This window comes from Arachis duranensis, chromosome 3 (genome assembly GCF_000817695.3).
Source record: "Arachis duranensis cultivar V14167 chromosome 3, aradu.V14167.gnm2.J7QH, whole genome shotgun sequence".
Taxonomy (NCBI): domain Eukaryota; kingdom Viridiplantae; phylum Streptophyta; class Magnoliopsida; order Fabales; family Fabaceae; genus Arachis; species Arachis duranensis.
In genome coordinates, this window is record NC_029774.3 from 130,640,990 (window position 1) to 130,653,360 (window position 12,371).

The 12,371-nt window shown below is 34.7% G+C and overlaps 2 protein-coding genes across 2 annotated transcripts; both read left to right on the plus strand.

Annotated features, from left to right (window-relative positions):
- Nucleotides 1-504: 504 nt before the first annotated feature.
- LOC107481688 (small RNA 2'-O-methyltransferase) lies at nucleotides 505-7,018 on the plus strand (the record flags this gene model as incomplete). Its single annotated transcript, XM_016101983.3, is given in 10 exon segments — nucleotides 505-566; nucleotides 1,076-1,373; nucleotides 2,073-2,162; nucleotides 2,878-3,332; nucleotides 3,403-3,648; nucleotides 4,123-5,045; nucleotides 5,129-5,280; nucleotides 5,357-5,473; nucleotides 6,069-6,206; nucleotides 6,430-7,018. Coding segments are annotated over 9 exon segments (2,838 nt in total). The 3' UTR covers nucleotides 6,874-7,018.
- Nucleotides 7,019-8,668: 1,650 nt separating this feature from the next.
- On the plus strand, nucleotides 8,669-12,324 carry LOC107481683 (histidinol dehydrogenase, chloroplastic). The gene is made up of 13 exons (XM_016101978.3): nucleotides 8,669-9,079; nucleotides 9,159-9,211; nucleotides 9,309-9,381; nucleotides 9,506-9,607; nucleotides 9,924-10,025; nucleotides 10,118-10,189; nucleotides 10,269-10,331; nucleotides 10,478-10,519; nucleotides 10,786-10,845; nucleotides 10,965-11,075; nucleotides 11,218-11,388; nucleotides 11,570-11,660; nucleotides 11,874-12,324. The coding sequence occupies exons 1-13, from the start codon at nucleotides 8,987-8,989 to the stop codon at nucleotides 12,152-12,154; spliced, it is 1,314 nt and encodes a 437-aa protein (XP_015957464.1). The 5' UTR covers nucleotides 8,669-8,986; the 3' UTR covers nucleotides 12,155-12,324.
- The last annotated feature ends 47 nt before the right edge of the window (nucleotides 12,325-12,371 follow it).

Below are 12,371 nucleotides of genomic sequence, written 5' to 3' on the forward strand. Positions count from 1 at the left end.
TGGTTTGGACATGTGAGAAGAAGACCGATAGAACATCCAGTCAGGAGGGTGGATGAGATGGAAGATGGACAAAGGGCGAAAGGCAGAGGAAGACCTAAGAAGACCATCCATGAGGTGGTCAAACGAGATCTACATGTAAACGGTCTCTCTGTAGACATGATACATGACAGAGCACAATGGCGTCGTTTGATTCATGTAGCCGACCCCACTTAGTGGGATAAGGCTTTGTTGTTGTTTTTTTTGTAAGGCTTATATTTAAATTAAAAAAAATACCAAAAAGAAAAAGAAAAAGAAAAAGAAAAAAAAAAGAAAGAAAGAAAGAGAAAGACTCAAAGACCTGTGTGACTGTGAACTTAGCGAAGAAGTTAACAAGGTTGAAAGGGGCATGACCTTTGAGGTGAAGGATATTTTTAACCTCCAAAACCCGCTCTAAAACCTTTGCGTTCTTAGTTCTTGCATTGCACTTGCTATTACATTCAGAATCACAATTACATTCGCTACATTTTCTTTCGCAAAATCAATTTCCCCCGTTTTCACTTCTCTCATCTCCAAGCCTCTCAACGAAGGTTTGTTTCATACTCTCACTCTCTTTCACTTAATCTTTCTTTCGCTACAATCCTCTCTCTATGTATTCATGATTCTTTTTTACCATCATCATCATCGTCATCATCATCATCATCATTCTTTCGGAAATAGCTAATTCCCGATGCTAGAATGCGTTTCCGCAATTCGCCCCTGCAAAACCACGCTTTATCATTCTTATTATTTTCTTTATCATACTGGTAAATGAGGGTTTGCTTTTCTTTTTTCTTCTTCTAATGCTGGAGGTTGTTATAATCTATTGCGTTCTACTCATGCTTCTCTTCAACATTTTACTCACCTTCCAAGAAAATGGGAAAAGGAATGCGTAGTTGTCATTTGTTATGTGTACAATCCAGATTTTGTGCCAGTAGCAACTTTAGAAGTAGTTAACTGTTGATTTTCGATGTTGAATACTTGAATTTCGAGTATGTAGAATAAAGACTAGTTCTTGGCTGATCAAATATATATATTTTTTTAATATTTGGTTTTCAAGGATAGAGGATGCCCTGATCTTTTTCATGGAGACCAAAGAATTTACTGGTGTTGCACCGAAGAAGGCAATTGTTACGCCTAAAACTATAATACACCAAAAATTTGGCACTAAGGCTTGCTACACTGTAGAGGAAGTTAAGGAGTCTGATGAAAATGATTGTCCGGGATTAAGTATACCACAGAAAAGACCCTGCGTTTATCGTTGCTCCTTGCAACTTCCAGAACTTCTTGTGGTGTCAGGGATCTTTAAGAAAAAGAAGGATGCAGAGCAATCTGCAGCAGAGTTGGCCATACAGAAGGTATTACTTAGTTCCAGTTAGTGTGCAAAATATATAATTTCAATAAATAATTGTGCTTTTCTCTTTTTTAAGTTAGATCTGTCTTGCTTCTATCTTCTTTCTAAGCTGGGAGGAAGATGTACCCCCCCCCAAAATTCCTTTTTTTCCTCCCTCCCTCTCTCTCACACACACACACACTAACAAAGAAAATTTGGAAATGTCAATGCCAAACACTCTTGAGATTGTTTTCTTAGTAATACTGTAATACCTGTGTGGTGAATTATTCCACTTTCACTTCGTGATTGCCTTTTTAGGATTGTAGTAAGATGTCATGATGCTATAATATACATTTTCTAACTGTGTGTTTATCTATATTCTTCTCGATTTGTCATGTCCAGGTGCCAGGTGGTTTAAACTAGAATGTTATTTGTAAGAAATTTGATAGATGGGTGTCTTTAACTGGATCCTGGAATATTTCTTTCATTATTTTTGACAATGTATTGTAATAGAGATTTAGAGGTATTATCATTGTTTCTTTCATATGATATTCTCTTGAAAATACTATGGATAGGACATGAAGGATTTCCTAATACTTATTTTGAAGCTACTATTTGAATCTATTCTTTGTATTGAGCTAGTATCTGCTATTTTATTCTTTTACCTTTGTACTGAAGGATTGTGGCAGTTTAACTTTCACAACTGTCAATTGCTCTACTGCAGCTTGGCATCCGTGTTGATACCGATGACCCCACTCCAGAAGAAGCATGGGACAGCATTGTTGCTCGAATTAACTATTTGTTTTCAGAAAATGTAGGTAATCTATTTGAATTTGAGCATTTTTAAGCATACTGAAGTGACCACAGTGATGACCATAACTATTTTTCATAATTAAAAGTAGGTATGAGCATGAATTCATGCTCATACCTACTTTTAATTATGAAAAATAGTTATGGTCATCACTGTGGTCACTTCAGTTTTTTGCATTGAATTACTTTTGGATTATTTAGTTGCATTTTTTTAACAGCCAATTGATCAACCTTATTTATTTGTTTATTATTTTATTAATTTCTTTTTGTTTTTTGCATTTAGAGGTTCTAATTTCTTGAGAATTCAAGTTATTGAATATTTACGTTTATTGTAGTGAACTGCGAAGAATTTTGTATGCTATTTCTATATGTATTCATTGCCCTCTATCCGTATAAAGCTTAAGACCTTGAAATTTTAAAATGTAAAATGATGGATGGTGAAATAGAACGTTCTTTTCTTACATCCCTTCCTTACTAAATTGCTTATTTCAAGTAAAAAAAAATTCTTTTAGGATGGATCTTATCTCCAAAAGTTTTTGTAATTGTCTATTCTTTAATTTCTACTTTATTTATGGCCAATTTTGTCTCATCGCTTGGTTAACTTTTGGTAAGATTTTACAATTATTTTGGTTGGCCATCATGATGAAAATTAGACAAGAAACTCTCAGTGATTTTCATTTCATTCTGACGCCCTTCTTTGTCATCTGACACTTATACAGTTTCTTTCATCTCTCCACCCGCTCAGTGGTCACATTGGAGCAATTTTACAGAGGAAAGGTGATCTTTGTGGATCACTTCCTGTTTCTGTCCTTGCTGTCTATGATGCAAAGCTTGGTAGCTTGTGTAAATATATTGATCCTGAGGTGGAGTCAAATCCATTTTTGGTTATGTCATACATAATCAAGGCCACTACAAAGTTATCTGGATTTATTGCTACTGCTGAACAACATCCCTGGATTAGAAAGCAAAGTCCATATCCTGAAGATACTGTAGATTCATTATTGAAACAAGACGGTTTGCAAGAACCCATTCAGGTTGCTGCTGTACGCATTCCTAGTTCAGAGGAAAAATATGTTGAAGCAGTGACTCTTCATATTTCCTCAAAAGAGTACTATCTTAATATAATTGCAAATGAACTTGGTCTTGAAGATGCCTCCAATGTTTTGATTTCAAGGTGAAATGTAATTGAAAGGTGCATATCATAATTTAGATGGTTGCTTTCTAATATATTATTGACTTGACAGGAATTTGGGTAAAGCTTCTTCCGAGACAAGGCTGTTCTTTGCTGCTCCAAAATCTTATATACTGGATCCATCTTCTAAATTGCCAAATGGAAAAGACGGCCTTCGTCTTGATGGACCTTCAAATTTAAGGGCAAGTTACTTGTCTGGTCATGATATAGCTGGTGATGCAATATTAGCATCTATTGGATATACGTGGAAATGTAGAGATCTTTTCTATGAAGATGTAGCAGTTCAGTCATATTACAGGTCTCTTTAAATTCACATCATTTAGTGAATTGTTAACTGAAGTGCCTGAAGTAATTTTTTTCCCCTTCTTCTTCTTCTCCACCCCCCCCCTTTTCTCATCCGAGTGCAGTGAAATTCTTTTTCCTTTGTATGTTTTTATCACATATCTTATAACTTGAAACTATATCCATAAGGATTTCTACATATCCTAGCATAATGCTTAAAATGCCTATAATTCTGTCTACCTTTATATGCATTCCCACAAACTTACTGCACATCATTCTGTCTAATTAATATAGGCTCTAGGTGGCCAGTTTATTTTCTTGTTTCCGATTCTGGGTTAACATGTGGACAATGGCGATAACCATTTTGTTTCCCTTTTGTTGGTCACATGAAATCTGTGTCAATTTTTTGTTTGATAAATATCCTTTGTCACGTTTCTTGTACAAATTTGCCCAAGCTTGCATCGATTAATGATTCCTCGATTATATACAGGATGCTTATAGGGAAGACCCCAGGTGGGATTTATAAACTATCCAGAGAGGCTTTGCTCGCATCAGAGTTACCTTCAAGGTTCACCACAAGGGTAAATTGGAGGGTTTCGTTTCCCAGGGATATACTTTGTAATTTTTGCCGTCAGCACCGTCTATCTGAACCTCTATTCTCCATTATAAGCCCTGCTTCAAAAGAACCAACTGAATCGTGTGGATCAAATTTGAAAGTTGCAGACCTGGGCAGAGATGTGATTGGATGTGTCAATGGGGCCCCTACAACTTCAAGACCAATGCAATCAGATACAGAGATGTTTCAGTGTGAAGTAAAATTACTTTCTAGGTGTGAGAATTTGATAATTAAGTGTTTCCCAAAGGATTGTTTTAAAAAGCAGAATGATGCCATTCAGAATGCTTCATTGAAACTTCTAGTGTGGCTGAACAATAATTTTAATAATACAATTGTTCCATTTGAACCACTTTATGAGACTGCTGACATCTTCGGCATCCAGATTTTTTCTGAGAACTTTTTCAGAGAGATTTCACACTATCATTCAATTCAAAATTGTCAGCAGCTTAATCAATCACTGGGTATAAATTCATCATGTACCACGCCAGTAAAAGGAGTGTGCTTGTTAAAGATTGAAGGTCCAGACTCTGGTGTCTGTCCATGCAATGGATCTTTATCTTGTATAAGTTACTCAGTTTCTTTGGTTGTGGAGGGTGAGAATATTAAAAAAGTTATTGAAGTCACAAACAACTTTGAGTTTGAGGTGGGAGTTGGTGCTGTAATTTCCTATGTGGAGGAGGTTGTGATGCAGATGTCTGTTGGTCAGTCTGCTTACTTCACTACAAGCATATTCACTTCTGATTTGATTTTTGCTTCAGCAAGTGATTCAGTCGAAATGCAGTCCTTGTTATCTTCTAGTGAGTTACTTTCTCTTGTGAATCATGTTTGTTGAATGTTGATCAGCTTGTAATAAATTTCTGCTGATATTCTTGTTTATCAGAAGGCTGCTGCTTAGAATATGAAATAAATTTGACCAAGGTAGCAGAGCCTTTGGAGGAAAGGATGGAACAGGCTCTTTTTAACCCTTCACTTTCAAAGCAACGGGTGGAATTTGCAGTTCGACACATTATAGAATCCCATGCTACTACTTTGGTAAGGAAAATCTTGTCTGCACTGTTTTCTTATGTTAACCTGAGTTGTTAATTTGACGTTCAAGGGGACATTGCAGATTGATTTTGGATGTGGATCTGGAAGCTTGTTGGAAGCATTGTTGAAGTATCAAACTTCTTTGGAGAAAATTGTCGGTGTTGATATTTCACCGAAGGGTCTGACCCGTGCTGCAAAGGTCACAAGCAATTTCATATCAAACTTATTTTTGTGTAGAGTACCTGGGTTTTTAACATATTTCTATGTACAAGAAAGACTATGTTCATATTTGTTCTTGTAACTTTTTTTTCAGAATAGAGAATATATTATCATTTCCATCATTTTTAGAGAACTATTACCAACTACATGTTGGTCCAAATGGAAAGGGCTTGGTTTCGTTAAGCATGAGTTTCTGGGTCCCATATAGAAATTTATGTGTATGGAAGGGAGGGGAGTTCTTGCTTAGATGTGCTTCTCATCTGATGCCTAATGGATGAGGCGATACCCTGGGATTTTTTATTTTTCTCTTTTGAATAGAAACAACCAGATGCTCCTTTTTTGTAGATGGAAATATTTTAATATTGGAGGGTGATGTTTTTGGCATAAAGTTGTTGACTTCGTCTTCTGTCCAGTATGGAAATATTGTTTATGCAATTGAATTTTATGTTGGATGCTAAGTTAATCAATATGATCTTGAAGGGTATTCTGTGTAAAGTAAAATAGAATTAGGATTTTGTCCATGTATAATGTGAATTCTATTAGTAAAACACTGTTTGGATTGTGTGTGTCTGCAGGTACTTCATTCGAAGTTGGTCACAAACTCAGACAGTGGTGTGCAGTTGACTAGTATCAAATCATTAATTCTCTATGAAGGTTCAATTACAAAATTTGGTTCCAGGTTGCAAGGATTTGATATTGGCACTTGTTTGGAGGTACTTGTCCGCTATAGCTATATTCCACTATTGCCGACTTCAGGTTTTCTATTTGGGTATAAATGTAAGATCTGTCTTGTTATAGAAGGGGAGTCCTAGTTCAAGTTCTATAGAATAGGTTTCTAGTGTATATTACTCGAAGCTTTTTATATATTTTCTGTCTTGCCCTTAGCTGCGCCAGAATATTTGCTCAGCAGCATTATTCAGATTATTCTCTATGTAGGTGATAGAGCATATGGATGAAGATGAAGCATGCCTATTCGGGGATGTGGCATTGAGTTATTTTTGTCCAAGGATTCTCATTGTTTCTACGCCAAATTATGAGTACAATGTGGTGCTCCAGAGATCCAATCTGGCAGCCCAAGAGCAATATGAGGAATCGGGTGAGAAAACCCTGTTACAATCATGTAAATTTCGCAACCATGACCACAAATTTGAGTGGACCAGAGAACAGTTCGGAAAATGGGCATCCGGCTTGGCTGCACAGCACAATTACAATGTGGAGATCAGTGGAGTTGGTGGTTCTGCTGATATTGAACCTGGTTTTGCTTCCCAAATTGCAGTCTTTAAAAGGGAATGGAGTCTTGAAGATGGCTTCAAGGATGCTGATATGGATCACCAGTATAATAAAATATGGGAATGGGTATGCAATAGGAAGAACGAATAATTGTTTAGACTGAATTGTACAGTTCTTTTAGGTACTCAAGAATCCTTTTTTAGTGAAGTAGAGAAACAACAGAATGATTTTTGGAGAAGGGCAGGGCGATTAAGAGCTTTAAAGAAGGGCAGATTTTATTGGATCATTTTTACAATTCCTTTATGAGATATTCTTGGGAAATGAATATAATAAAAGGTGACCCTGCTAGATTTAAGGAAATTTAAGGATAACAATACTAGAATGGAAGGAAAAGACATGCCACTTAAGCCTGTTTGAATAAACAATTTAAATTAGTTTTTTTGAAAAAAGAAGTTAAAACATAAAGTTTTTTATTAATAACAGCTTATAAATAAGTTATTTTGTATTTGAATTTTTAGGTATAGAAATATTTATTTTAAAGTTGTAGTGTTGGGATAAATAACTCAAAAAATACAATTTTTTACACAAGAGATAAAAATTAAAATAACAATGATAATAAATACTTTTTAATATTGAATGTTGATTTTATATCATCTAATCATTAAGATTACAATTGTTTAGGCTATTGATTCTTTATTTGCTCTCTTATTAGTTCTATTTTTTAGACAATTAGTTCTTATTACGTAATATTATTAGAAATTGGTTCTTTTACTTCACCTTTACCTGCAACGGTGTTCTTGTATGTGGTGAATAGTAATAAAATTTTAATTCACAATAATCTTGATGGCAATGCCAAAAAAATTATTGTGTAGTTAGTGTTTGTTGTTTTATTGTATTGTGTATAATATGATAGGTAAAAATAAAAAATAAATATAAAATGTGTGTCAATGTATATTTTATTGCTGTTTTTTATTTTTTATTTTTACTCCTATTAGCCTCCACCTTTATTAGGATCAAGAACTTGTTATAATTAACTATAAAAATAATGGTAAATTATATAAAAATAAAATCACATGTGAAAAAAATAAAATTAAAATTGAGATTTCATACCACACACTATTAAATACAAATTTAATAATAAAAATAGAGTGATAAAATGATAAAAAAAACAACTGAAAGGAATATATGCAGAAGTCAATTTTTTTTAAGAAAATGATAGAATGATTTATCAAAAAGGAGAAATCATATATTTTTTATTTTTTAAAAAGATGTGAATTAATATTTTGAGAAGTTAAAAAATTTTTTTTAAATGGTGCCAAATACGCGTATTATGGCTTCTTATAATTAAAAAAAAATAGCTTCTGCAGTTTCCAAAGAGACTCTTAATCATGCTTAAATCTGATTTAGACAATAACTCGGGCTATGATTATTTTTCTTTTACTTAGCGATAAAAGCAAATAAAAATACTAGAGTTTGTATTGTTGTACATTGTATATCTAATGTAATATTAAGCCGTTCAAATTCATAATCAAATTCTAATTATGATATATACATAGTCAAGTAAATATATGAATCTCGTCTTTGCACCATCAGACCATCCTTCAAGATGACCGAAAAACAAACTTATCGATTTCATGATAAATATGCTTTTTATAAATATATAAATAAATAAATCTCAAATGAAAGAATAAATATGAATTTGAAGAAAAATAAATGAGTACTATATTTCACTAAATAGTAAATTCTAAACATGATACTAGTTGTGAGATCTCTTCTGAACAAAAATGAGCAATCATAGTATTTAGCTTAAGGCTAGCCCAATAATTCAAGTCACCAAGTGAAATCTTTCTTTTTTTTTTTTGGTATTTCCAAGTGAAATCTTTTACCTGCCAAACTTCTGTTCTGTACTTCTAAGCTCTAACTCTCTTTTTTTTTCTTTTTCATTTTTTGGCCCAACGTAGTTTCTCGTTCAATTTTGGTGAGCCCACAACACATCTGGGCCAACGCGGCGGCGACGGCGCGTGACAAAACAACACCACACTAACCGTAGAAGAAGAAACCCTCTCTCTAAGCGTTCTTCATTCCATTGCACTCACAGCGTTCGTGTTAGAAGATACTATTAAGTATTAACTAACAAGTAACAACAGTCAAGCGCTTCTCTTTTAAGTATCGGAGGAGTACACGTATCCGTATCCGTATCCGTATTCCATTTCCACGTCGTTGACCAGTACCGCGCAGTAGCTGCAACTGTATTTAGGTGAAGATGAAGTCGTATAGGTTGTCGGAGCTGAGTGATTCTGAGCTTCAAGGTCTCAAAGCTCGCCCTCGTATCGATTTCTCTTCTGTTTTCTCTGTGGTCAGTGTTCTCTCTTCAATCCTCCCCTGTTCTTCAATGCATCCTTATTTTCACATTCTCGCGCTTTGCAAATTCGCAGGTAAACCCCATTGTTGATGACGTTCGCACAAGAGGCGATGCTGCTGTTAAAGAGTTTGTGCTTCTCTATTTTTTTTGTTTTTTTTTTTTTATGGCTTAAGATTTTAGTCATGATGCATCAAAACTTGAACCTTCTGTTTTTTCCGGGTAGGTATACTTTGAAATTTGAGAAGGCTAAATTGGATAAGGTAGTTGAAATTGTGTCGGAGCTGCCTGATCCAGTGGTAGGTTTTGTTTGTTTATTTCTCTTGAATTGAAATTGAAATTCTGCAACTAATTTTCTGGTTTGAGTGAGTAAGAGTCAGCTTTTTCTGTTGTTTAACTTGATGTGGTTTTATGGGAGTACAGCTTGATGGAGCTGTTAAGGAAGCTTTTGATGTGGCCTACAACAATATATATGCATTCCATGCTGCTCAGAAGACACCTGAGAGAATTGTTGAGAACATGAAAGTATGTATGCCATTCCAATTCTTATTCTTACTTTGGATCATCCATGTTTTATTAAGTCAATTTTTTTAAACAGTTGAAAATAAATTATTTAAAGATATGTTTAGTGGTGTCCTTTTTTTAGAAAAAGGCTAGATATTCCTAGAAAGATTAAATACAGAATACAAAATACGTGGAAGATTTATTTTGGTTCTAGTCAGATGTGCATAACTGCCCCTGATTTGTGGATTTTCACCATCATGTTTGTGCCAAGTCCTTTGATTTTGTAATTATGCTTGTGTCACCAATATTTTTGTTTTGAGTCTTCTGAAAATACCAGGGAGTTCAATGCAAGCGAGTTGCAAGAAGTATTAATTCTGTGGGTCTTTATGTTCCAGGAGGAACTGCTGTATTACCATCAACAGCTTTGATGCTTTCTGTTGTAAGTGAATAGTTATTTCATTCGTTCTTGGTATCATGTCCTATCCTATAACCGCATCATCATCATTGATGTTTAATTGTTTTTGCTATCAGCCTGCACATATTGCTGGATGTAAAACTATTGTTCTTGCAACTCCTCCATCTCAGGATGGCACTATATGCAAGGTACTTTTCCATATTGTACAAGAAGTATAATTGTGTGGTTGTTTTTTTTTTTAATTTATTTTAGAAATATTTTTTGCAGGAGGTACTGTATTGCGCCAAGAAAGCTGGGGTAACTCATATCCTCAAAGCTGGAGGAGCTCAGGTTTGAAAGATGATAACATAACCGCTTTTGTGTCTGCCTGTCTGGTTATGTGATTCTAGTCTAATCATTTAGCTGTTTGTATATGCGTTTATATTATAATTTCTTTAATGAAGCAATCATAAATATGACATTCGTCTTCATTACAGGCTATAGCTGCCATGGCTTGGGGAACTGAAACTTGTCCCAAGGTGGAATTTCTAAGTGTTGTTTGTTTCATTAGATTTTCTATTCAGATTATTGTTTGTAGTTATTGGACTGAGCTTTGCTTCTTTCAATTAATATTACTCATGTTATCCTATGTGCAATTGATTCATCTATTGCCTCTATCGTAATCTATATCAGCCTTTCAAAAATAAATAAATAAACAAATAAACAAACCTATATCAGTGCAAGTTCATTATTACTTATTAGATATGACAAATTTTATTATGAATTTGTGACAACGCTTTTGCAGGTTGAGAAAATTTTTGGCCCTGGAAATCAATACGTCACAGCTGCAAAAATGATACTTCAAGTAACGATTCAATTTGTATATGCATTGCATACGATTCAATCTGTATATGCATTGCATTTCAAGCAACATATTGTAGTATCTCCCGCTGTGTTACTATTTAATCATAAAATCTTCTGCAGAACAGTGAAGCCATGGTTGCAATTGACATGCCAGCTGGTCCATCAGAAGTTTTGGTCATTGCGGATAAGCATGCGATTCCTCGTCATGTTGCTGCTGATCTACTTTCCCAGGTTTGATGAGCTTTAAAATGATTCTACTTGCATAATTGCATTTAGAAAATGTTTACATTCATAGCAGTGAATAACTAGTATTATTTCCTTTGTGCTTGCTTAATATGGCACTTCATTCTCGGTTGTAACTTAAAATTTTCAGGCTGAACATGGCCCTGATAGTCAAGTAGTTCTTGTGATTGCTGGTGAAGGTGTGAATGTGAATGGCGTAGAGGAAGAACTCAACAAGCAGTGCCGGAGTCTTCCAAGAGGAGAGTTTGCTGCTAAAGCCCTCACCCACAGTTTTATAGTTTATGCACGTGATGTGCTCGAGGTCATGATCATATCTTTCTTTGTACCAAATGCCGTTAATTCTTTTTCTCATGAAGTTACTTTTTTTTCCCACCGAATTCCTAGTTTCCTGAAGCTAATCATGTCTCAATTCATCAACATCTTCATAACGTCTACATTGGGGTTTCCAAACTAAAAGTTGTTTTTTCATCTCCACTCTCCAGTCAATAAATTTCTCAAACCTATATGCACCAGAACATCTAATTGTCAATGTGGAGGATGCAGAGAAGTGGGAGGGTTTTATTGAGAATGCAGGTATGACTTTTGTAGCTTGGCATATTCACTTTTTACCTATAAAAATCTTGTGTGTACTTAAACTGAAACTGGATGCAAACACTTCTAAAAGAAAAATAAAACTTGCTAAGACCCAATTCAGACAAACCAAAAGCAGATACATTGTTTCCTTTTTCTTGAAATTTGATGTATGATGACAATTTTACATTTCTAACGATTGTCTCTACACTACAGGTTCTGTCTTCTTAGGGCCGTGGTCACCAGAGAGTGTTGGTGACTATGCAAGCGGGACAAACCATGTGCTTCCTACTTATGGATATGCAAGGATGTACGGTGGTGTTTCATTGGATTCTTTCCTCAAGTACATTACAGTGCAATCTCTAACAGAGGAAGGCTTGAGAAAACTTGGGCCTTATGTGGCAACCATGGCTGAAGTTGAAGGTCTGGATGCTCACAAGCGAGCAGTTACCCTAAGGCTTGAAGACATAGAAGCAAGGTTTCAAGTTTCAACTTGAGGTGATACCTCAATTTGTTACACACGATATATGTTATGTAAGTCTACACCTAACTTTTTGATCACTCATGGCTAAGTAGTTGCCATTTTGATGTAGTAATTTGAATTGTTTTCATCAACATTTGTTTTCTTGTTTAAGTCCAATGTAACAATATAATTGTTTTTCATGAACATTTGTTTTCTTTTTCTTTTCCTTTTTAATTTTTTTTTTATTTTTA